Source organism: Callorhinchus milii, unplaced genomic scaffold (assembly GCF_018977255.1).
Source record: "Callorhinchus milii isolate IMCB2004 unplaced genomic scaffold, IMCB_Cmil_1.0 Scaffold1, whole genome shotgun sequence".
NCBI lineage: Eukaryota > Metazoa > Chordata > Chondrichthyes > Chimaeriformes > Callorhinchidae > Callorhinchus > Callorhinchus milii.
The window spans coordinates 5,118,880-5,144,858 of NW_024704742.1; the positions used below are offsets into that span (position 1 = coordinate 5,118,880).

Sequence of the window (25,979 nt, forward strand, 5' to 3'; positions counted from 1 at the left end):
ATCATCCTGTAAAAATGGCCCAATCAAAATAGATGGGTGTTTGTGAAGCTGTAAACCCTTTTAGTGCCCTACTCCTGCACAGTTGCTAACAAGTGTGGTCAGTCGCTGTGTGACAGTCAGGGAAGCTAAACTTAAGCAAATCTGATTGATTTCTGTCTGTCGAAAAAGATGGGGTATTCCTCATCTCATGCCCCCCCCCACCCACACCGTCACTTTCGAGAGCATAAGTTGCCACATTGTCCCTCGGTGTCCAAAATCGAAAAAGAATTTCACCAATAACTCCAGTCTTGCTCCCAATTTACACTGGTCGTGATAGTGAGACTGGCACACAGGCAGGTGGGCAGACACGCTGTCTTGTGGATTGTAGCTGACCTCAGACTGAAATCTGCAATGGATCATTGATTCATATGCAAGTGGTGGAATCAGGGCTTTTGTTTAGTCTCGCTCTGTGAACAGCAGCTGGCAGTCATGGGGTTGTTTGGGAGGGGTGCGGGGGGGTAAAGAGATGGGGAATGCATTGAAAACATGGGTCAGAATCGCTGCATTTTCAAGAGGATAAGGTCCCCTGGATGTAATACGGAAAGCAATGAGCGTGATCTGCACAATTAGAGGATTGAGCTATGACCAACAAATAAACAAGCTGGGGCTCTTCAGTCTTGAAAGGAGATGTCTTAATGGAGATGTATAAATCTTTAAATGAGATTGAAGAAGTAAATAGAGAACAGTACTTTTGGTTTCACCGAGACAGCAGGATAAAAGGACCCTGGTTTAGAAGCCTTTGGGAGGCCAGCCAGTATCTTGACTCACGCAGGCAAACATCACCAAGCTTAAGAGAATCCAAACCACACAGAGTTCCATGCATCCCACCTACAGATGGAGATTCAAGTGTATTGGAATAGAATGCGCACTCTTTCTTTAGAAGGATGCATCCTGCTTACCTAATTCCAGAGAGTATTAGACACAGGTTGTTAAGAGCCTAGAGTGCATTAAATTACTCCTGGAGTCTGTGGGGGGGGGGGCATTCACACCTCCAACACAGAGTCATACAAGGGCTTAAGGCACGGAAGGGGATTTAGTCGGTACATTGAGGATTATTATGAAAAGGAAAATTGTACCAAAAAAAGGCACATCCCAATACTTTAAGTCTGTTGCCCAGTACATTTTATGAGCAGATCAGATTTGTTGAGATATCAGGAAAACATTGGTAGGATTTTCATGATTTTATTTTTGCAGAGGCGGATTTAGAAGATTTTCTATTGATTCTCATTCTGTTTCACAGATTAGCCTTCAAGCTATGATCTCTGACGTTATGAATTGAATGAACCGAAAGTTATCAAGTGAAAGCCTTGAACAGCAGGTCCTTGCTGGATGCCCAGAGGCTTTTTTGCTGCCTGCTTCCCCTCTCAACTGGGAACTTTGGCAGACAGGCTGCTGTATGCTGTAGAGTGACAACATGGCTGAGAAGGGGAGGCTGAAGGTGGGCTGATTGTGAAGTGGAAGTCAAGCCTTCTCCCAAACGACAGGACAGAGAGAAAAAAAAACCATAAGCATGTGTTATCTTGGATCACTCATCCACTAATTGTACACAGTTGGGGAGGAGTACTGACAGATGGATAGAAGCAAGTCACCCATCCTGTCCTGCTCTGCCCACCAGCACGGCTGAAGTTTGATTCATCCCGATCCAATGAGGAAGAAAACATCAAATCAAATTATATATATTCAAAAAAGTCTCTCCCGTACCAGAGTCGGAAGAAAGCATATAATATGTATATAAAGAAGTGGCAGTATTACTCCTAAAGCAGATTCGTTTCTGCATCCATCATTTTCTCCAAATGCTCTCTTGGTAATGTTTCTTCAGGTGGCAGGACCTGTTTGTTAGGTACCAAGGCGATGCAATTAATTACATTAATTTTCCTTCAAACTTAAAGTAAATATCAATCTTTGCATTCAATATAGTAACTGTAATATTGAAATACTGTATCTCAAAATACTTCGCAGATAATTGTTTTAACCACAAAGCCATGAAATTAATTTATCTCGAGTTTATCTTAAGATTGATGGCCAGGACTCCAGGGGGAAACTCCCTTCTCTTTTTGAATAGTGCCATGGAAACTTTTACCTCTGAAAAATTGTTGTGGTTGCATTCTTCGGATGAGACGTTAAGCCTGAGATCCCATCTGTCCGCTCAGGTGGACAGCAAAGATCCCATGGCACTATTCAAAAAAGAAGAGGGCATTTCTCCCGAATGCCTACCCAACAGTCCCCCAGATAAAAAATGGTCATTAATTTCATGGCGGTTTGTGAGACATTGTTCGAGCACATTTTAGCTGCAACATTCGACTACAAACAGTCTTTACAGTAGATCCTATGAAGCACTTTCTGAGATATCCTGCTGACGTGAAAGGTCTTACATCAGTTGCAAGGATTACTTTTTAAAAGGTATGAGAAGCAAGCACTTGGAGTAGATCAGATGGCTCATGTGCAAAAAAAAACCCACCTCACTGCATGTGCAAGATTCCATGCTTCTACATGTCAAACAGGCAATTTAATATGATTCCTTCCTTGCAACATCACCAAGACAGTTACATTTTTTACCAGCAATAATTAACAAATCAATGAGTAACCTACACGTAGAAAAAAAACAGATATGGCAGCTTCTCTAAAAACCAAACAAGTGGGTGCATTTTCTTTCCCTGGAGAATTACTTATTTTTAATCACTTACTGAAGAAAGGCCAACTAAAGAAGCCAACATACTTCTTGTTCAGCATACCTGTTGCGCTGGGAGTGGCATTTGGCCTCCAGCAAGTGTCCATATTCTGTGTTACCTTTGTAAACAGGTCAGAAGGCTCATCCCTTCATCACTGTGAAAAAAAAACACTGAGTAGTTTTGGATCAGAGGGATCAAAGGTGCTCTAAGACTCTTCGGTTCTTTCTTTCTATATGCCTCTGCAAAAGTAGGACTGAGTGGCATTTGCTCACCTGCACTTCACACAGCCTCTGAATCAAAGAGGACGGTGCCTGTTGCAGGTACATTTTATGAGACAAGTCTTTTTATCACCGCAAAGTTACTGCTGACAGAGAAACCATTTGTGGCCAGCAAGACAAGAGGGTGTAGGTTCCAGCGTAGAAGAGCAATTTTGTAGAGGACAAACTCAAGATTTTTTTTTACGTGGAGGTTAACGAAAAGCTGGAATGCATTAACAGATAGGGTGGCTGAAGCCAGAAAAACAGCTTAGTCTTGTAATCTGGAAAGATCAGATCAAAAAAGTAGCAAAATCATCTGAATCTCTCTTGTAAAAGAGGATTTCAGACACCACTGTCCTTGCTAGGAAAGAGTACTGCTGTGTGGGCCTCATGAATTCCAAACTATTTAGCACTATGTAGAGACCTACCCTGTTAGCTCTCGAGCCATCTTTGGCCACGACTCTGGAACGTACTCTTGAGGGTGTGTACTTGGCTTCTGAATATCTCGTAATCTTGGAAGTGGGCCAAGTCCTGGGCTGTCTAAAACCCCCCTATACGAGGTTTGCTGGCACAAAGGAACTGACGGACATGCTCTTGAAAACACTGGTGTTGTGCCTGAAGCTGTCTTTGCTGTTTAGCATTTCTCCTCGCTGCTGCCAGTAGTTTGTGGGCTACTCCAGCTGTGAGTGAAGTGTTACATAACAAGATGGGGCAAAGTCACGTTGTGCTGGCTGTAAAGTCCTGAAGAGGCAAGAATCCACAGGGAGTTTTCCTTCAATGAGATCAGTCAGCTTGCACAACAAGGGAATACATTGAGCAATTTGTCCAGTGGGACTGTGGGCCCTTTCTAAAACCTCTGCTCTCAAGACTCGCCTATAAAAATCAGTGAGATTAAATGCACTTTGAAAGATGAGGCGAAATTTGGATTTTCATCAAATGCAAGAAGGCCGTTTCCAGTAACTAGTTATGATCAGTGCCTTAGAACTGTACGGTGTAAGTCAGCATCAATGTCAAATGTAGGCAGGGAAGCACACTCAAAATCCTGAAGTCAAGGTCACCTAACTGAACTTTCTGTAGAGTTGTAGGAAATACTTGTCCAACATTCCCATAGCATAGTGGCTAGTGCACTCCCCTCGCAAGCAAGAGGACCCAGGTTCAAATCCCTGGCTGGGCGAAACCTTTGACAAGTTCCGTACTGCACACCCCTCTGTTTACCTAACAGTAAGTAGGAATCCGGTTATTAGTCGATTGGCGGATCACTTTCCGGGGATAATCAACCCTCAAAAAACTATTTGGTTATTCAAGCCATGACTGTTGTGGGATATTATTATTACCTTGTGTCTAAGGGTACAACAATCCATTCCATATGTCCATAAGAACAAAAACAAATTGCATTTATATAGCGGCTTTCACATCAGTAAGACATCCCAGGGCTGGGACTTGTTATAAAATACTATTTGTCTGTGTTGGCACTGACATACAAAAGTCTAATACCCCTCCTCTTGCCTCCCTCCTCCATCACCTGGGGGATAATATTAATATTAATAATAATAATAATCTTTGCATTTGATATAGCGCCTTATCACATTGTCAAGCCGTCTCAAAGCACTTCACAGAATATACTGTAAAGTGTAGTGACTGTGTGTTTTGTGGGCGAAACGCTGGGACGTTGGAAAGGATGGAATTAGAATCATTGGATCTGATCTTTAGACAACAAGGTTTTGGAATCTGATTTGATACAAAGGGAAGTAATGAGTTCATATTCAGAGTGAATTTGCTGTGTCCATTGCTGTACCAGCAGAAGAGAATCATTCGGCTTCTTCAGTGTTTGCAGAAAAGTGTTCCAGGAAACTCTCTCTCTCTGTTCTGTGACAGTCTGCGTAGATCGTGAACTGACAGCAACAGCCTGAGTGGCAGTTGTGTTAATGTAAGGCCTGTCACTGTGTCTAACTGCACAGCGCCTCAGGTATTCTATATTGACATCTGTTTAATGACAGCACATATTTGATCACTGCTTTCCAGCTGTGAAGGAGCCCATCTGAAACAAGCTTTTAGCATTTAAGACATTTAATATGGTGCCCGATAATAGGGTTCCCAGAGAGGTACACATAACTCTAATTGGTAAAGAGCAGGTTAAACCACACATGTTATTAAAGTTTTGAGTAAGTAAGTGGATTTAGCATTCTCAATAACGCCCAAAGCCAAATGAGAATTCGAGCTGACAGTTCAGTGTGACAAATACACCAAGATATTGGAAAGGACAGCACCAGTCTTGTTTGCAATTTGTTCGCTAAACATCCTGATTTGGTTTCTGATTCTCATCATGTTTCTGCTCCAGAGGAACTGCAATCACATACTGTCTGTCCACAGTCATCCCCTTCCCAGCTCCTCTTTTAATCATTACCTTTAAATATATTTTTAGTACTTTTTAGAAATATTTAACCATTACCCTTTAAACATCCGATGCCTTGGATGTGCTCCCGACCTGAAAGGTGCTATATAAAATATAAATTTGTATTGTATCGTACTAAGAATATTCCCATTTCCAGGAATGCCATCGATAAGAGGCACGTCTGGTTATGCCTGACTGACTGATAAGTCTATCTACCACCACCGCAGTGAAACGGTGGAGCAGATATGTCAGCTGTTTCAAAACTGAGGATCTCCCATTAAAGATTGCATGCAATGATAATCGTAAAACACATCAAAAGCTTTTGATTAGCTCCAGTGGAACCCATTGCAATATTTCCTTTGTAAGCGTGTGAACAAATCAACGGCCACACTGTTCTTTATTCCAACAGATGATGTACATAGCCTGGATTATCACACTGATTCAGGAGCGTTTTCCACTTCCACTTAATTGGGGCTGTACTGCAAGGAGCCTCTGTCTGTCCCTTAGACACTGATACGTGTCAGGTTCTGGATATGTGGAGAGTGCGGCTTGGAATGGGTGGCAGGTGTGGGTTCAGAGACACTGCATGTGGCATGAAGTATTCTGTGGCTTGTGTCGTTCATTCATTCACTTTGGATGAAGTGATAAGGTGCCATATCAAACCGAAGAGTTTTTCAGTATGAATTTAAACATGTTAGACCCCACTATCATTTTAGTACTCTTTACAGCAAAGATTTGGGTAAAAGGCTTGTTTCTACTAAGTACAAGGAGGAAAACGGATTTCCCATTCCAGTGCATTCTATCGAGTCCTGTAGCTCAGTGGTTTGAGCACTCGCCTCGCAAGCGAGAAGACCTGGGTTCGATTCCCGGCAGGGAGAAACTTTGGACAAGTTTCCTTACTCCACACGCCCTCTGTTTACCTAGAAGTAAGTAGGAACCCGGTTGTTAGTCGATTGGTGGATCGCTTTTCCGGGGGTAATAATTCCTTCAAAACAAAATTGGTCACTGAATCCACGACCGTTTGTGGTAATTGGCTGTGTGCAATTGGCTGCCGCGTTTTGCCCACAAAATATACAGTCAATTCACTTTACAGTATATTGTGTGAAGCTCTTTGAGACGCCTCGAAGACGTGATAAGGCGCCATATCAGATGCAAGGATTATTATTATTATTATTATTATTCGTAAACTCAGATCTCAGATTAATAGACAACCCAGCATTCCTCTGAAGGCAAATATGAGTAAAACATTTTGTAACTCAACCTCTACTTGCAAATTACACAATGACTAACTTCAGTGGGGGAGGGGTAAACCTTAGGTATGTTGCAGCCTGCAGATCAGAAAACTCATTTGCTGCCTTTTATATCCATAGTAAATGGAGTTATTTGAGCTCCCACACCTGTAAGTTAAACTCCTACTCCTCATAGACTGAAAATCACAGCAGCCTTGCATTCCAAACATTACTGTACTCACAGCTATAGATAGTTCTGTCATGCAAACCTGGCCTTCAGAGAGAGACAACATTTTTTTTGAATCTTTGGCCATAACAGTGCAGTTAAAGGAAGACCTTTTCATTTAATTACCTGCCACGCGTAAGTTACTAAGGTGGCCAAAGAAGGAACATCGGTGGCAAAATCTTTTTCAAAACAGTATCAGATTAATTGTGCAGGCTTCAAATCAAGACCTGAGAATCATAGGAACATAGGAACAGGAGTAGGCCATTCAGCCCTTTGAGCCTGTTCCGCCATTTAATCAGATCGTGGCTGACCCTAACCCTAATGCATGAAAAGAAACTGTGCAGTTCGGATGGCCTGAGCTCTCGTGTTCGCAGCGCGTGTTGCGGAAGTTCTGAAGGCTGAAAGTATGTAGAACGAACGTGTGGGAGAAGAGAACGCACTCCGAGTTGAAACATTTTTCATTTTCTTTTCTCTCTTTGCCAAGTCTCCTCCCCACTCCCCACAAAGCCCAGCTGTTCAAGAGTTCCCTCACTTTATTGCTTCAGAAATCTCACAGATGGGGAGTTAGAAGCAGCAGGTGATCTCTCAGAAATCTCCAACGCTGCTCTGTCGGGAAGCAGCTGAACTAATAATGCATGATAGCCGTTCAGTGGCTAGAAATAACTTGAATTTTCAGCAACTATTTTGTTAAACTTTCACATATGAGGCTTACAAAGATTATATTGTTTAAACAAATCAGCTATCGCTGCCAGATCTCACACTGTCTTAGGAGGTGATGATAACTGGGAAGGATTCTGCCAGTGTACAGGTATCAGTGGGTTCTGCTGATGTAGAGAGATTAGTAAATTCTGCTGGTGTACAGGTGGATGCCTACAAAATACAGAGTCGCTAAACTCTGCAGTAAAATTCAATGAGACCGTTTTGAGATACTTTGATGGCATAAGGCGCTATATTAATTATTATTAATGGCATGTGCCGGCTTGCAGCAATTGGCCTGCTGTTGTAGTGCTGATCAGTGAGTTCTGTAGTTGTGTACTTATCAGTGAATTCTTCTTGTATATAGAGATTAGTGTGATATTATAATAATAATCCTTGCATTTGATATAACGCCTTATCACATCCTCGAGATGTCTCGAAGTGCTTCACGGTGAATTAACTATAAAGTGAATTGACTGTATAATTTGCGGGTGAAGGACAGAACCTCCAACAATGCACACCCTGCCCCCAGCACTGCACTGAAGTGTCAGTTTAGTTTAGACAATGTGATTCCAAGTCCCGATGAACCCACAATCTTCTGACTCAGAGGCGAGAGTGCTACCACTGAGCCAGGCTGACACTGCTAAGTTTTCCCAGTGTTGACTTTGTACAGTTTTCCTGCTACCGCCAGCAGGTAAATAATAATAATGATAATAATCCTTGCATTTGATATAGCACCTCATCACGTTCTCACGACGTCTCAAATCGATTCAAGGAATATACCATAAAGTGAATTGACTGTATTTTTTGTGGGCGAAACGCGGCAGCCAATTGCGCACAGCAGCGTCCCACAAACAGTCGTGGATTTAATGATTAAATTATTATTAGTAGTAGTTTTTTTTCGAAGGGTTTATTACCCCCAGAAAAGCGATCTGCCAATCGACTAACAACCGGGTTCCTACTTACTGCTAGGTAAACAGAGAGGTGTGGAGTAAGGAAACTTGCCCGACATTTCGCCCTGCCCGGGAATTGAACCCGGGTCCTCTCGCTTGCGAGGCGAGCTCTCTAATCGCTAAGCTATGGGACTCCACAGGTCTACTTCCTGATTAATTTCTCAAACAGAGAAAGATCCCAATCAGCACATTTCCTAGGGATACTGGCCAACATAAGATGAGGATTAGCTGCTTGGAGAGAAAATGAACTGAAAAGTCAAATCTCTCCTCAAAAGATAGGAAGCATCTTTCAAATGTTTTTAGTCTCACTGTAGGGAAGGAAGTACTGAATTAGCTTCTTTTCATCAAAGTAGCCCCCCCCCCCCACCCTCCTCACAATTACTACAATATCTACTTTAAATTGCACCAATGCATCGCCTTGCTCTAAACTGGGTCAGTCAGAGGAGATCATTTCGTATCCAATTTGCAACCACATACTTCTGGATTATATAGTCGGGACAAAGCAGTTTGATTAGGGTTGGTCGTAACAGGAGCTCTCTTACTGAAAGTCTGAGTCAGTCCATAGGACTTAGAACATCAGCAAAGGAAGCAGTTGTTAGATCTGGGAAAGGATAACATTTTTTTTTAACGGTGATTAAGTTTTACTTCTTCATCTGGTTATAATATTATTTTGGTACTGTGATCGAGTAAGACGCTTAAAGATGCAATAAATCCAATCTGTCTTTGGCAAAAATGCATCACAAACAACAATTTACATTTATACAGTGCTTTTCGCTTAAAGGATACGTCTCGAAGTGCTTTATAGAATGAGATTAATTAGTAATGAAGTGAACATTGTTCTGAGTGCGCGTTGGGTTATTGCTGGGAGTTTAACCAGCAGTAATTTGCCATTGAGAATGCTATCTGACAAGTTGCTTGTCCAGCTAGGACGCATTAGGGGTTTGGCTTACAGGGTTAACAACTACCTTAGAGAAAATAACTGCCCCCACTGAATGATTGGCCTCTTAATGTTTTGAGCCGTGGCCAAGGCTTGCTGCTGTCATTAACAGTGACTTGCAGCTGGAACAATATTACTATTGAATCTTGTAATGGCGTCATAACACAGCAGCTAATTTGCAACGGCAACATCAAGTAAACAACAGAGATAAATAGTCAATTCATTTAAAGGTTTGGAGTGAGTTTGGATGAGACAGAACAACAGGAGACAGCTTCCTGCAGAATTGTGTCAGAACACAGATACTGCTTTTATCGGAAGAAAAGTCACNTTTTTTTTAAAACGTTCTCACAACTACAGCGCATTATTTAATATAATAAAACGCCCTATTAAAGGGTCATCGGTATTTCAGTATCGAATGTCGCAAAGTTAAATTTGATGGAAGTACACGGCAGTAGGCAAATGGCTAGAGAATGCAAGACTTGGAAGACATTTTATTAAATGCAGAAAAGATTGGCTGGACAATATTTAATTTCCAGCAGCAATTCATTTTTATTACTTCCTCTGCCAATTGAAAATAATATTCACTCTCGAATCCATTATCCTGTTCAGAAACATAACAATTACCAATTTATTGTGCTGGAGCGGCTGAGGACGGTCAATTTTTCCCAGATGATTTGTCACACTGCTTACTCGCTGAGGCTGCAACACAGAGAGTTCTACTGGAGCGGTTACCTCACCGCGTGCAACTGCAGTGCTTGACACCAATGCTCAGGATAAGCTTCTGTCACAGCAAAATGTGCCAGAAACAGCACACCTGCTAAACACACGGCAACAACACACCTGCGAAAACACCCGCCGACAACACCTGCTAAATGCACGCCAACACACCTGTAAGCTCAGTGGTTAGAGCACTTGCTTCGCAAGCGAGAGGACCTGGGTTCGATTCCCGGCCAGGGCGAAATGTTGGGCAAGTTTCCTTATTCCACACGCCTCTGTTTGCCTCGCAGTAAGTAGGAACCCGGTTGTTAGTCGATTGGCGGGATCGCTTTTCTGGGGGTAATAAGCCCTTCAAAATCCACTTGCTAAATCCGTGCCAATCCTCCTGATAAATAACGGCCAATATACCTGATATAAATACATGCCAACTCAAATACACCTGAGGAATACAACAACAACTTGCGCTTTTATAGCGCCCTCCAAGCAGGGTAGCATCTCAGAGCACTTAACAGTGGTGGAGCCTGACTCCGAGCCTTTGGGGAGGTAACCGTAAACACAGTCAAAGAGGAAAGTCTTCAGACAGGACTTGAAAAAGGGGATCTAGGGGCAAGGCAAAGGGATTGAGGGAGAGCGTTCCAGAGTTGGGGCGCAGTGGCTGTAAGTGCGACCTCCGATGGTGGGGCAGAGGGTGCGAGGGATGAGCAGGAGGCGGTGCCAGTCGAGCGGAGGCGCCGGGCGGTGGATCGGGGAGTGAGGAGGTCGGAGAGGTAAAGGAGGTGCCAGAGAGTGAAGGGATTTGAACACGACAGCGAGGATATTGAAGTCGATCAGTTCGGTGATGGGGAGCCGGTGGAGCCTGGGCCAGAACTGGTGAGATGTGGGGACGGAGTTTGGTCCGGGGCCAGTATGCGGGCGGCAGAGTTTTGAATGATCTTTTGAATACTGGAGCTGGGGAGACCGGCGAGGAGTGCGTTTGAGTAATCCGAAATACATGCCAAAATATCTAACGAGTACACAACAACACACTTGATAAGCACGTGCCACCAACAAGCAGACGTCAATGCTCTGAGTAGAGGTGGAGAACAAATTGCAAGGGCAAAAATAAATTAATGACCAAAATAAATTGCACAACTAATTTAAATGCAAATTGGAGGAAACCTAAGTATAGCATCTCCCATTAGATCAAACGAAGCAACAGCCTCCGTGGTCCAAGCTACCAGGGACTGGAATAACAGGTTCCAATGAATAGACATTTCTAACGTAAATTGCCGAAACTTCTCAAGAAAGTCCCATGAGCAAATCGAGTTGGGAGTTTGCATCTAAATCTGATGTTACATACATGTCACAATGATTTGATAAAATCTTGACACCACAAAATACCTCAATTAGACATTTGTCTTTCTGCCAGTCAAAAGTCCGTGATTGGAAAAGCAGAAAGGTCAACTTCTCTACATCGGAAGGGAAGTTGCTTTTTACAGTGGGAGAGGCAGCTCTGTTTACAGGAAAAGCGCATTGATTTCTTATCTCAGAAATATTGATGTTGCATCTCATTACTTTTTAACCTTTTGGTATCTTGTGATTATTATATAATTGGAATCAGCATCAATGGGTGTCCAATTCTGTAACTGTTTCACCTCCTGTTTTCAGCTGCCTCTGCCCTTCCGTCTACTACTCCCCTCCCCTACCCATCCCTCCCTCCACACCTTCGAACCTGTCTCCCACTCCTCTCTCATCACCACTATAACCCGCATGAAACCGACCACCTGCTCCCTCGACGCCATCCCCACCTCTCTCCTTACCTCCCAGCTCCACCTCCTTGCCCCTCTACTCACAGGCATCATAAACCTCTCCCTGCCTACTTCACGTCCCCCGCCTCACTTGCCCCACCATTGGCGGGCGGGCCTTCAGCCACTCTGCCCCCACCCTCTGGAATTCCATCCCGCAGTCCTTCCACCTCGCCCCCTACCTCGCCTCCTTCAAGATCCGTCTCAAGTCCCTCCTCTTCGTTCACCTTGCTTTCCCCCCTGCCCTCCACCCTCCCCGATCCCGACCCCCAGCTCGGTTCCGAAACACTGACTGTCCAACGCCTTGGGACGTCCTCCCGACGTGAAAGGTGCTATACACATGTGATTTGGTTGTTGTTGTTGTTTTGTTCATTTCTGAAGAACATAATCTGCCTGTCAGTGAAGACAGCTGCCTGTTATAGGGATTGCAGGTTCATCACTTACACAGGGCAGCTGTCTCCAATGACTGTTGAACACATTTCTTACAAACAAGAAAGAAAACCTCCCCGGACTTTTCTTCAGATTTACTGAACCTGTGCACAAACTAGGTGTTAGGTTCAATCCCTAGCAATCCTTCCTATCCCACATACAGTTCTTGGCCAGGGGTGTTTTGTTCCACCTCCGCGACATCCCCCTTCCTCCGACTGTACACCAAAAGCTTCCTTTTCCACACATTCGTCACCTCCCACCTCGATTTTTCCAATGCCCCCCTCCCCGGGTCTCTCCAGCTCGAGCATTCACAAAGTCTAATTAGTTAAAAACTCCGCGATTCATTTTCTTACCCACACAAAATTCTGCACCCCACCACCCCAGTCCTTGCCAGGCTACATTGGCTCCCTGTTGCAGACTGATCGAGCCACTATGCCTCGAAATTCTGGAACTCCATGCCCCGATCCCTTACCCCTCTTTACCTGTCTTCAGATAACACCTGAACACTTTCCCTTTTGACCGTGCATACAGTCACCTCCTCTTTCTCCTCGGCTTGGGGTCAAACTACACCACTGTTTAGAATTGCGAGATGCTAACTCACGTGAAGGGCTATATACGAATGAAAATAATTTTTGTTGTCATTTCCCATTCAATGAAAAAGAAACACAATATTGTAATGTGCACAATATTTCATTTAGACATCTCAACTGTTGGATAACGGTTCACCTTGTAAAATTGTAAAGCTCTGAGCTTTCATGTGCAAGTGTTGAAGACCTAGGCCTTCACATTGGGAGGATTGACTATTCTTATCTCCCTGTAGAAGAGCTAGTGGAAAGGAAACAGCCTGGTGTAAGGCGAAAAACAACAAAGGAATTAGTGTCAGGTCACGTCCCACACACTTTCTGCACAAGTCAAATAAGTGTCACAAGTGATCTGTTAGCCATCAATCCAGACTGAAGATAGAGCATATTTGGAGCGAAAACCTACATCATCTGCAATAACACTTTACTGAACTGTGTGAGCTCCCAGAGAGTGAATGGTGTACTGAGCGCTTGGGAGTGCCTGGTAGATTGAAATTAGTCAACATCACATACACTCCTAAATAAAGTCCGTCATTGTATTCCATAAGTATTGATTTTAGTCAGCGCCTTGGCACATCCTCCCGATGTGAAAGGCGCTATACAAATGTAATATTGTATTTAATACAAAATTACATTTGTAAAGCGCCTTTCACGTTGGGAGCATGCCCCAAGGTGCTGAACAGCCATGTCTGTTTCCCTCTCTAGTCTTCCCAACGTAAGCCTCCACAAGCTCCAATTTTTCCCAAACTCTGCAGCCTGGTACTGTCTCCCTATCACTCATACTCACCAGGCACCACTGGTTACCAGTGACACAGCAGATTATTTCCTTTAAAATCCTCGTTGTGACCTTCACAACCTTTCCTTAACTTTGCAATCTACTCCAGCCCTACACTCCTCTCCACACCTTCTTCTGAGCTATGCACGTTCCTCATTCCATTCCGAATTTCACCATCGCTGGATGAGGACTGTGCCTCAGGTCTATGGAACTCTCCCAAAATTCTTCCACCTTTCACCTCTTCTTCCCGCCTTTACAATCTCTGAAAAACTTCTTCTTTGACTGTGGCTTTGGGTAACTGTGAGTTTGTGAACACATACCCATACAGCCAGGGCTTCACACGCAGAGTGGTAAGTGGTTGGTAAGCACGGTTCTGAACCAGACAACCTGTGCCTAATACTCTCCATAATTAGGTAAACAGGTTGCGTCCCTTCAGGGAGAGAGCGCACAGGGAAATGTCCATGCATAGATGGCATTTATATGTGAACTCTACCTGGTTTGGATGCTCTTAAGTATGGTGATGCGTTTGCACGTGTGTAAGATACCATGCTCACCATATAAAAGCTGAACTCAACCTGTTCATTACCTAAAGCATACATAATACACATTTTTGCCTCCTAACCTGAAGGACAAGGGAAGCTGCACCATCTGAGATATGCTAATCACACCAAAATGTGAACCCTATCTGAATGCCTTCGTGCTAGTGGGAGTCCTATAGTTCAGTGGTCAGAGCACTCGCTTTGCAAGCGAGAGACCTGGGTTCGATTCCCGGCAGGGTGAAACCTTGGGCAAGTCTCCTTACTCCACACGGCTGATAATAATCCCTCAAAAAAAAACAATAATAAATTGGTCACTTCAATCCACGAACATTTGTGGGACACTGCTGTGCGCAATTGGCTACCGCATTTCGCCCACAAATATACAGTCAATTCACTTTACAGTCTATTCTGTCAAGCGCTTTGAGACGTTTAGAAGACGTGAAAATCGCTATATCAAATGCTATGGTTATTATTATTATTACTAAACCTGCAAATGCCAACAAACAGTGAAAAACCTTCTACTGCATTTTCAAATTTGCTAGACAAAATTTTTTTGCAAATGGAGTGCAAGCTTGTCTCAAGGGAAGAGAAACACAAGTTGCAATAAATCCTCAGAAGGAAGCACTCCGTAGCTGAGAAACAACAAACAAAACATCTGAGTAACAAGGCGGAAAATTGAACCCTCAAAGAACAATAACTAAGAATTTCATTGCGGCTTTCACGGCCAAGATTTTTTTGGTCAGCCAAATGTCTAACATCTGTGGAAACCCATCATCATGCTTAAGACTATCCAAACCAGACTGAGATTTCCACTTACATACGCCAACTACACACAAAATATCCGTGTCTTGAATGGAATGTGCATTCTCTCTCCGGAGGGACATAACTGCTTACTTAGCGCAGGATGGCAAGAGCCAAGGCTTCTGGATCCCAGAATTTGTGTAGGTCAAAAGGAGGCCAAATGCATACAGATATCACTTTGCCAACAATAATTAATCTCTAGATTATTTCTCTTTCTTCTTATACAATTAATCTGCCACCCTCTGAAGTCTTACACAAGACCGAGATTTTGTGAATTGAACTTCTTGATCGATAGATGACTGCTCAACACTTGAGGTGAGATGAAGAAAATATTTACAGTATTTGATTAATGCTGTTGTCCAGAAATGTCCATGTGTTTGTGGAACTCTTAATAGTTTGGTTACTTCAAAGTATGGTGATGGGTTTCCATGAGTATCAGCCACTTGGCTGTTCAAAAGAATTGATGATTAGTACCCTCAAACAACATGATCAGTTGGTATAGTCGTAATCTCATTATTCCATCTTTCGCCATATGCAGTGAGAGCCTTGCAGGAGAAAATTATCCAATGCTTTCAACGTTTACATTGAATGTCTGACTGCCACTTCATACAGTTCCCTGTTGTTTCAGCCAAACTGTTATAATAATAATCCTTGCATTTGATATAGCGCCTTATCACATCTTCGAGACATCTCAAAGCGCTTCACAGAATATACTGTGAAGTGAGTTGCGTGTATATTTTGTGGGTGAAACGTGGCAGCCAATTGTACACAGCAGCGTCCAACAAACAGTCATGGATTGAGTGACCCATTTTTTATTTATTATTGTCAGATCTGTAACACAAAAAGTAGAAACCTGATTGTTAGTCGATTGGCATATCGCTTTTTGGAGGTAATAATTCCTTCAAAAAAATAAATAATAATAGCAAATTGCCTATTGCTCGGTAAACAGAGGCGTGCTGAGTAAGGAAACTTGCTCAACATTTCTGCTAGGAATCGAACCTGGGTCTCTCGCTTGCAAGTCCTCTAACCACTGAGCTACAGGACCCCAAGATAGGATCTTGTTGAACCTATTGTCTAGAAGACGTGAAAAGCGCTATATAAAATGCAAGGATTATTATTATTATCATTATTATTATTATTGTGCATCAGACCAGTCATTAAGATAAGAAGTTGGTGCGCTCTTGTGCACTGGAGCCTCGATTATCAGTGAATTTCAATTCTCAATTCTATTGCGGTGGAAAAATCAAGGTTTTGCTCTACATTCGTGCAGCTGAGTTACATTAGTCCAAAATTGTTCGGGGAGTTCTCCAGAGAAAACTTCTGAAATCAAGCTGTTAAACTGGAATAACTGCCCTTTGCTGATGTGAACGTGAAAGAGAATGAAAGAGAAATAAGAACATCCATACTGGAAAACCACAATCAACACCAGAAAGAGGAAAAACTGGTTTACATTTTGGACTTGAAAGGTCAGGTCAAAACCATTTCTCTTTCTCTTTATGGGATGCTATTGAACGGCTGCGGATTTCCGGCGAGTCTGTTTTTATTTCATATTTTCCGACATCTGTGTTTTTCTTATGAATTGAATTACACACACACACAACACCACACACACACAGGTTCCAAGATAAAGAAACCAGATCAATAACCGACACGTTTTAAAGTCGGGTAATAAAACCACCATGCAGCTTTTACATTGTCAATATAGCCTCAGAGTTAATCAAAACAAGCTCCTGAAGATACTCTGGAGTTCTCAGGCATTATTTCCAACTACGTCGACATGCTTTGGAAGTTATTTGTACGTGGAAAAGACACAGAATATCCTCCTTGGGGAGGTAAGACAAGCCTGGTAATAGAGTGTTGGAATCGAACCCCCACCCCCTGCCCACCCCTCTGTGAGTGTGATCTCCAGTCGGGTTTCTGAGCCAGATGGGTCTGCAGTATTCCAGGGCACTGCTGATGACAGCACAGCACAGCCTGGCTCATCGGCAGGACCAGGAAGGGCAGACCAGTCGCTGGGGGCAGGGAGTCCTCCCACTCAGCTCCTGTTAACCCTGCAAGCCAAAGCCCTATGATACAGACGGGAGATCCCTTGTTGTCCTGACCTGGAGAACCCTCGATAATTTCCGGAGCTTCAGTTGCTTTTCTAGCAATGCCCACGTCTTTTCTTTGTCTGCCGTTCCCTTGCCCCTTCACTGTTTTACGATTTCTTTGAATACCTTTCCAATTTACCTACGTTTCTAGTCGAAATAACCATCGAGCGAATCACCACATGGGTCCAGCAAACAGTTAACTTAAAACGAGTTATACGAAACTACAGATAGTGCACAGAACTGACAGGTTCGTGAACTGTAGCAGTCGGAACATGTACCATTAAGAATGAATCCTGAGGCAGGCTGATGGCATGGTGCACTCAGGTGATTTACCACAAAATGATAGGGCACAGCTCACCACACTGAAAATTCGCAAGCGGTTTGAACAGATAGGTAGAGCAGATGTTAGATGGGTGCGTCATCACGAGGAGGGAAGAGTGGGAAGCTACTTTTACTCTTCCACGTCACAACCAGCTGCCCGCGATTGCTGTACGCAATTGGCTGCTGCGTTACAAAATATACAATCAATTCACTTTAAGGTGTATTCTGTGAAGCGTTGTGTGACATCTCAGCCGTGATAAGGCGCTGTATCAAATGCAAGGATTATTATTATTATCTATTATTATTATTATTATAGTGAAGTTCAGTCAGAGATTTAGGTAAATGGGAGTCTTGCAGTCCTATTAAGGATCATGCATTTTGTGTTGGGGAAGCAAGGACACACAAACACAGATACACACAGACGCGTGGCATATGTTAAGACATATGTCCTGTGGAATTTTCGAGGCAAGGAACATCGACAATTTTAGCTTAAAGGAAAACGTCAGGCTGCAAGCAGCCTCTAATTAACACTGACAGCACTCCTCTACCACCGAATGCTTGGCAATAATTCAGTTTCATCATTCCACCGACAACGGGGAGAAAACTGAAGCACCGGGGGCACTTTCCACTTGCTGACGACCATCAGCAGCTTTTGCCCATCGGATCATGAAGGTGTTTATTAAGAGCCTGGGGGTTTCCTTTAAGATAGCCAAATAATGGCCACATCGCACCATAGATTTATTCTTTCTGCGGTGTGGTATCGTATCAGTGTAGATTTCACCTCCAGGGAAAGGATTTCACTTAAATCTCAAAATGCAAATGCCCCTTGCTTGTAGACGTGAGCTTGTAGCCTTGGCAGAGAAGTTGTCAAAACAGACAGTTTCTTTGTATTTAAATGCGCATCTTCATCAAAGCCAATTCCCAATGGTGAAAAGAGACAGGAGGTTTAATCTATGCATTGGGCGGTACAGGCATTGAAACCACTGCCCACACTTCTTTCAGGCCCTTGGTTCAAATCCAGCAAAGGCAAACGAGAAGCAAAATTCTCTCTCCGCTCACTGTAAATGCCCTGAATGAAATGGGAAGTAAAAGCCGTCACAATTCTATTTGACCAAGTTCACAATTTTCCACTGTATCATCAATCTCACTCAGAACAAAGACAACGCTGGTTGATATGGAAAATGAACACACTGTCATAGTGTGCGTAGTGCTGGTGGGGGGGGTTGGGGGGGGAGCCTGAGGAAATATGAGACAGAGTGCTTGTTTGAGCCATTGTATAAGGAGCTATGCTTCGTATTTACTTATTCTTTGCGGTTTCCTGCAAATCAAATTCCCGCCGGCTAGACGGGCAGTGTTGGGTAATATAATTGGTTCGAATGGCATTGGATTAGGAAAGTCAAAATCAATCAAGTGTTCCTCCTCCTCCTTCTTGCTCCTGATCGCAGATCAGTGACTCCTGATCGAAGGTGCATGTGTAAATATCAGGTGAGACCAGCATCAGGTTCTGTTATGTATGGGTCCTCCCATTCCTGGTCAAAGCCAAAATTCACTGAGAGGTACTGGAGTGGATACTGAAATGCTGTACTCTGTCCAGCGCTTTGGGATGTCCTCGCGACGTGAAAGGCGCTATACAAATGTAATCGTGTTGTTTTTGTTGTTGGTACTGACACCTTGAAATTATATCCCAGCCGATAGTAAAGAAAGGAATCAAATGCTTTTAGAAAAAAATGTGATTGGGGAAATAAAAACAAAGTAGCAGACATATCAGCAGGCACTTAATAATAATAATAATAATCCTTGCATTTGATATAGCGCTTTTCATGTCAGGAGGACATCCCAAAGCGCTTCACAGAACACACTGTAAAGTGAATTGACTGTATATTTGTGGGCGAACGCAGCAGCCAATTGCGCACAGCAATGTCCCACAAACAGTCGTAGATTGAAAATGACCAATTTATTATTGTTTTGGTTTTGGAGGGATTATTATTAGGCTCTGTGTGGAGTAAGGAAACTTGCCCAAGGTTTCGCCCTCTGCCTGGAATTGAACTCAGGTCTCTCACTTGCAAAGCGAGTGCTCTAACCACTGAGCTACAGGACTCCACTTTGACACAGTAAATAAGTCACTGCGATGATAATAATCCTTACATTTGATATCACATCTTTGAGATATCTCAAAGCGCTTCACAGAATATACTGCAAAGTGAATGGACTGTATATTTTGTGTGCGCTGTTGAGAATTGGGCCAGAAGAAGCAATATCAAAAGAATGTCAAAATGTGAACTCTTTTCTTATGTGTCAACATGACTTTGTTGGTAGCAAGCTTGTTTATGAGTCAGAAGGTTGTAGGTTCAAACCCCACATCTTCATTAAGATTACCATCTGAGTTTATACTTCAGTCCCGTACTGGGGAGAATTATTTTGTCAGAGGTACCGTCCTTCATTTGAGATGTTAAACAGAGGTCTGTTCGGGTGATATTAATGAGAGGATTATTCAAAAAGACCAGAAATTCTCATTTTGTGCTCGTTAATAATCCACCAGATAAACTGGTCTTTCATCGCACGAATGTGGTCCGATCCTTTTTTCACATTACTTTGGAAGAACTGAATGAAAGAGTGATTCAAGTACCTGTTAGGATTTTGAGCGTTAACCTCAGCAAATTTTAACCAACCGAAAATGTCAGTTTGCAAGAGATTGCTGTAAGAAAATTGTTTGTCGACAAATACTGAGTCAGTACACTTAACAGGCGTTCCCCATGAATTCCCTGCAACAATTTGTCGTTACTGGCGCTATGTCAAATGCAAGGGTTATTATCACTTTTCTAGGAAAAATCCTGAAAGTGCCAAACCTCAGCTAGCGGTTATCTACTCAGTAGAACAGGCCTGAACTTTGGAGGTGGCTGAGTAATTCTGTAAAACAAAGAGTGTGGTTTCCCTGAGGCGCAAGGTGTTCTTGGAATGGAAAAATACAAGGATGGGGATAGTCAACGTCAAAGAGCCTGAACCACTTAAAAATCTAGCACTCAAGAGTAGGTAACGAGGACAGCATACCCAAGGGTTTCGCTTGCAATTTGCAGCATTACCATAGCATCACGGGCATATTTGAGCTACAAGAGACTTGAACTAAACGGTCAAAAACAAAGCAACTGAAAAGCCCTCAGACAAGGATCTTCTCCTGGGCGACTCATGAAATTGTAAAGAGTTTGATAAAGAAGGATGAGCACCAGCACATTTCCGTGTAAACCTTTTTCAGAAAAGATTCAGAACAGTTGCAATCCTCTTGGAGGTTGAGGGGCATCTATTCCAGGACATTTTCCCCACTAGTGTTGTTGGCTCCTTTATTCGCATTACAGTACATTGGAAGAAATGAATAAAAGAGCAATTCAACTAACTATCTGTTAGGATTTTGAGCATTAAGTTAAGAGAATTTTCCATCATTCCATGCTATCAAAGTTTAATGGTTTTAAGGCTGACACCATGAGAATTTTTGGGAGTCAGTTACGACAGATATCTGAAATGAACGATGCACATTTTTCCTCACTATAATCTAATGAACATAGAGCTCTATTAAATTACAATCGGAACATAATTCCTTTATTTTTTGATCAAGACCTCTGCTGAAAACACCTTTGATCAATCAGAATAACCGAATAGCTCAGTTCATGACACTGCTTTTGACCACATGAAATAAGGACAAATTTCATAGCTGCTACTTATTTTAAGGTAATTTAGGATAATCAAATGTCACCGTGGACATTTTACCCACACACACCAATATGATCTCCTTGAAAAAGCACACCTTACCTGCCATCATCTTCTGTGCCTCATAAGGCTCCATGTATCCATTATTTTCAAACTCTTGCTTTTTGGTAGTTTTATTCTTTAACTCGTTTTGGACGTCGAAAGGGTCTGCGTAATCATCCCTGATAGCAACCTGAAAAAGTAAAAATGTGTTTCATTTTACTCTTTTATTTGTAAACATGATCAACACATGAAAAACGTTGGAAATGTCAGATCACAGGCTTTTTGGAAAAAGCCCTATCTCCTGATCAACGAGTTGTGATTAGAAATGATTAAAAAAGATTAAAAATGCAATGTTGGGTTTAATCACAAGAGTAATGGTATATATTAACAAGGAAACCCTGCTCCAATTTTACAGCAGATTGATCACAACTCATATGGAATACTATGTTTAGTTTTGGGGGTTCACCTGTGGATGGGTATAGTGGCCTTGGAGAAAATCCAACGTCTATTCAGCAGATGATACCTGGGATTAAATAATTTACCCATGAGAAGCCTAATAAATTGGAGTTAAATTAATATATTCGGGTGGTTGAGGGGTAATCTGATGTGGGGAATCCAGGACAAGAGATCAAACTTTAATATTAGATATCAAATGGCGAATATAGAAAACATTCCTTTCGAAATGAGAACATGGAATGAACTGCCATTCAAGAGTGGGATTGTCAGGTACTTGGTGAGAAAAGATGGTAACAAGGTATGGAGAAAATGGAGGAAACTGAATTAAATAGTTGTTTTATACTGAATGGTAAAGCAAGTTTGACCACCTGAATGGCCAACTCTTGATCCGATATCCCCTTTGACTTCAGCTTTGGGTGACCGTTTCTAAAATATGACACTTAAGACTGCAAAATTGCATTAATAATTGTTCATTAGTTTCTCTTTAGGAGAGACTAACTTAATGACATCAGTGGTTGACACAACATGTACACACATATTTGCTCTGTAGTTGCTTATTACTGATTTGCTTTTTAATAGTTAATTATATTTCTACTCCTAATACACTGTTCATCCATCGGCTCATCTCACCGGTTGCCGTAAGACAGTAGAGAATCTATCAGTTCGTGAGCTGAAACAACAAAGTAGCTCAGAGTCTTGAGCAGCACTGTGTTTTCCAAATAACAGATAATAATAATCCTTGCATTTGACATAGCGCCTTATCACATCTTCGAGATGTCTCAAAGCGCTTCACAGTGAAATGACTGTATATTTTGTAGGCGAAATGCGGCAGCCAATTGCGCACAGAGTGTCCCACAAACAGTCGTGGATTGAGTGACCAAATTATTATTTTGTATTCATTTTTTGGAAGGGATTGTTACACCCGGAAAAGCGATCCACCAATCGACTAACAACCGGGTTCCTATTTCCTGCTAGGTAAACAGAGGGTGTGGAGTAAGGAAACTTGCCCGATGTTTCACCAGGACCTCTCGCTTGAGAGGCGAGTGCTCTAACCACTAAACTTCAGGACTCCACAATACATTGATTTTAGAGCAGAAATCTAATCTCAGAGATTAAAATGATGGTTATAAGGCACTTGAGCTCCAGACATCCATCTGAACTCCTAAATTGGCTTGTTTGTCCCCATCTGCCAACACACACACACACCGATTACTTACAGCCATGAAATGATTCCATAGCAACAATCAGCTGAAGTAGAAGTAAGTTTCCCCACCACAGACAAAAAAAATTCAGCTCAAAACCAACTCGATCAAATTGTCCAGTCCAATCTGCAGAAAAGTCATTGCCTCACATTGCCAGCTATACTCTTGTGGTTCTGATTTAAATATTAGCAAATACTTTGTCCGCATAATTATGTGCTTCCTGTAACAAGGGCAAATGTTGCTAACAAGGAGATATTCTAAGGAGGTTTCAAAAATCAAACAAAAATCTATATTCTATGTGATTCTCATGCCGATATGGGCTTGGGAAAAATCTATTGTTTCTGGTCAAGAGATTTGGATAAAGCAACATTGCTGGAGGTACAGAGACACAATAATGTCACTGCGATTGGAATCCACAGGGACTAAATCCTCAACTAAACAACGCATGTTCACAACACACAGTGCCTTCGATTTTCATTCCTTTCTATACAAATTCTGAACAAAGGAAGAGAAAAAAAATGCACGCAGCAAGAGCAGTCCCAATGGAAAGGGACCATTTGTTGCGAGAGGAGAAAATTCTACCCCGTGATTCATGGATCAGCCACGGCAAAAGAAACACAAACCAGTAACAACAGGATTGAACACTGGGTCCTGTGGTGTGTTTCGGCATGAGCAGAGCATGAGCACTGTTTAATTCATTGTGCATCCCATTGCTCCCATGCTCTCCAAATTGCTTCATGCAGATATAAAGATAAAGCTTTTGGTTTCCTGGGCTCTTGAACAAGTATACACAAAAAACATAGCTGCTCTAATATTCCACCACTATAACAATGGTGGTTTCCTGGTTACCAACATAGTCGATCTTTTTATTGAGGAAAGTTCAGGTTTAGCACTGTCAGCCATATGTAAACCTTAGGTAAGTTTCCTTACTCCACACGCCTCTGCTTAACTAGCAGTAAGTCGAAACCCGGTTGTTACTTGATTGGCGGATCACTTTCTGGGCATAATAATCCCTTAGAACATTTTGTTTGCTTGTTTAAATAATAAGTTGGGTCACTCGGTCCACGACTGTTTGTGGGACACTGCTGTGCGCAATTGCCTGCTGTGTTTTGTTCACAAAATATTCAGCCAATTCACTTTACAGTATATTCTGTGAGGCGCTATAAGACATCTTAACGACATGATAAGGTGCTACAACAAATTGTGAAATTAGCAACTGGGTTTACAATGCAATCTACTGCATTATGTGTAAGCCACATATTAAACATTCTTTTGTTGGATGACTCAGATGGTAGCCTCTGATCAGAAGGATGTGGGTTCAAGCCAAAGGTTGTGACTTTGAGTTCATAGTCCAGGCTGACATTCCAGCACAGTACTGGTGGGTTGGTGCATTATTGGGAGCTTTGAGAGTCTAGAGTTCAATTCCCGGAAGGGCGAAACGTTGGGCAAGTTTCCTTACTCCACACGCCTCTTAACTCCTTACCCTACACGCCTCTGTTTACCTGGCAGTAAATAGAAACTCAGTTGTTAGTCGATTGGCTTTTCCGGGAGAAATAAATCTTTCAAAAAAATAAAAATAAATTGGTAACTCAATCCACGACTGTTTGTGGGACGCTGCTGTGCGCAATGAGCTGCTGTGCTTCGCCCACAAAATATACAGTCAATTCACAGTATATTCTGTGATGCACTTTGAGATGTCTTGAAGACATGATAAGCCACTGTACCAAATGCAAGGATTATTATTATTATATCAAGTGCAAAGATTATTACAGTGAACTCAGAAGAGCCCGGCAAAACAGGGCTTGTGTGAACATAGGACAGGGATAGGATCAAGCTCAACTCTGATGCCCTCCCTTTGTAGAATCTAAAGTGATGATGGGTGGCTACCAACTCTTGTTTCACACCACAACATGTGTCAGAACCTTCATGAAAGAAGGGGTGAGGAGAGACTTGGTGTGGGAGAGAAGAGAAAGTAAATCTATGTGAAAATAATGGTTACTGAAAAGACCAGGTTGTACGACGATTTATCTTCTTTCGAGGAAAAGATCACTGAATAAAAAATAGGAAATCCCAACAGCACAAACAAGGTTTAAAAGATACGCTACTCGGAGTATCTCTTTGTAGTTACGAGAGACTCAAAAGAAATTGTAGGCTGGACGAGAGAGGTAAGTGACTAAATCTGATATGCTCTTAGTGGGCAGCAAAGCTTCACAGTCATAGCATATCAGATTTAGTCAGTTCTCCTCCACCGAAAAAAGGCAGCTGTGATCAAAAGGCCATAGCTAAGTAGCAATAAAAGCTGGCACTGCTGGAATCACGCTGTAGGTCAATCTGAATTTGAATGAGAAAGTTGGTTAATGTTTCATTAAAGAACTCGGAGTTCTGACAAAAGGTCATACTCTAAACAGTAAATCATCTGTGCATTTCCAGCTATTTTTCGAGACTTTTTGGTTTCGCTTTGAAGTGGCAAGCTTCAATCTTTACATGGATTCAGTGATTCTGCCAGAATCACAAGGTTCTCAAATCAAAACATTGGATCAGTTAAAGGGAACGGATCTCCTGGTCAGAACATGTGCAAATGTTAACATGTGTAAATGTGATAAGTAGTGTCACTGAAAATCTAGAGATTTGGAATCTCTACATAAAGGGTACTACACAGGAATTACAAGGCTGAACGGGAGTGTTGGAAGTTCAGATATTGACACAGAAAATATAATAAAATTGAAAGCTTAGTAATTCCTTCAAAATAAATAATAATAATTTGGTCACTTCAATCCCACGACTGGTTTGTGGGACGTTGCTGTGCGCAATTGGCTGCCACGTTTCGCCCACAAAATATAGTCAATTCACTTTACAATATATTCTGTGAAGCGCTTTGAGACGTCTAGAAGACGTGATAAGGCGCTTTATCAAATGCAAATATAATTAATATTATTATTATGGGCATAGGCCAATCAGATTACCAACACTCTTTTGCATCAGTGACAATGATGCAGACAGTTTTTCTCAAAAGTAGAAAAAAAAATCTACACAGTATTTTGTTGCGGTTTAGTACACAAGAAATCTGAAAATGGCCAAAATGCAAACTGTAAAAGATGCTATCAAATAACTCCAAACCATTCGAGTTGTTTCAGCCTGAATAACT

General features: G+C 42.2%; 1 protein-coding gene across 1 annotated transcript in view; it reads right to left on the bottom strand.

Annotated features, from left to right (window-relative positions):
• LOC103182135 (SH2 domain-containing adapter protein B) overlaps window positions 1–25,979 on the bottom strand; it is an 81,178-nt gene that overhangs the window by 54,875 nt on the left and 324 nt on the right. The window contains exon 2 of the mRNA XM_007899003.2: window positions 21,237–21,366. Coding sequence (XP_007897194.1) covers window positions 21,237–21,366 — 130 coding nt within the window. The remainder of the gene's footprint in view (window positions 1–21,236; window positions 21,367–25,979) is intronic.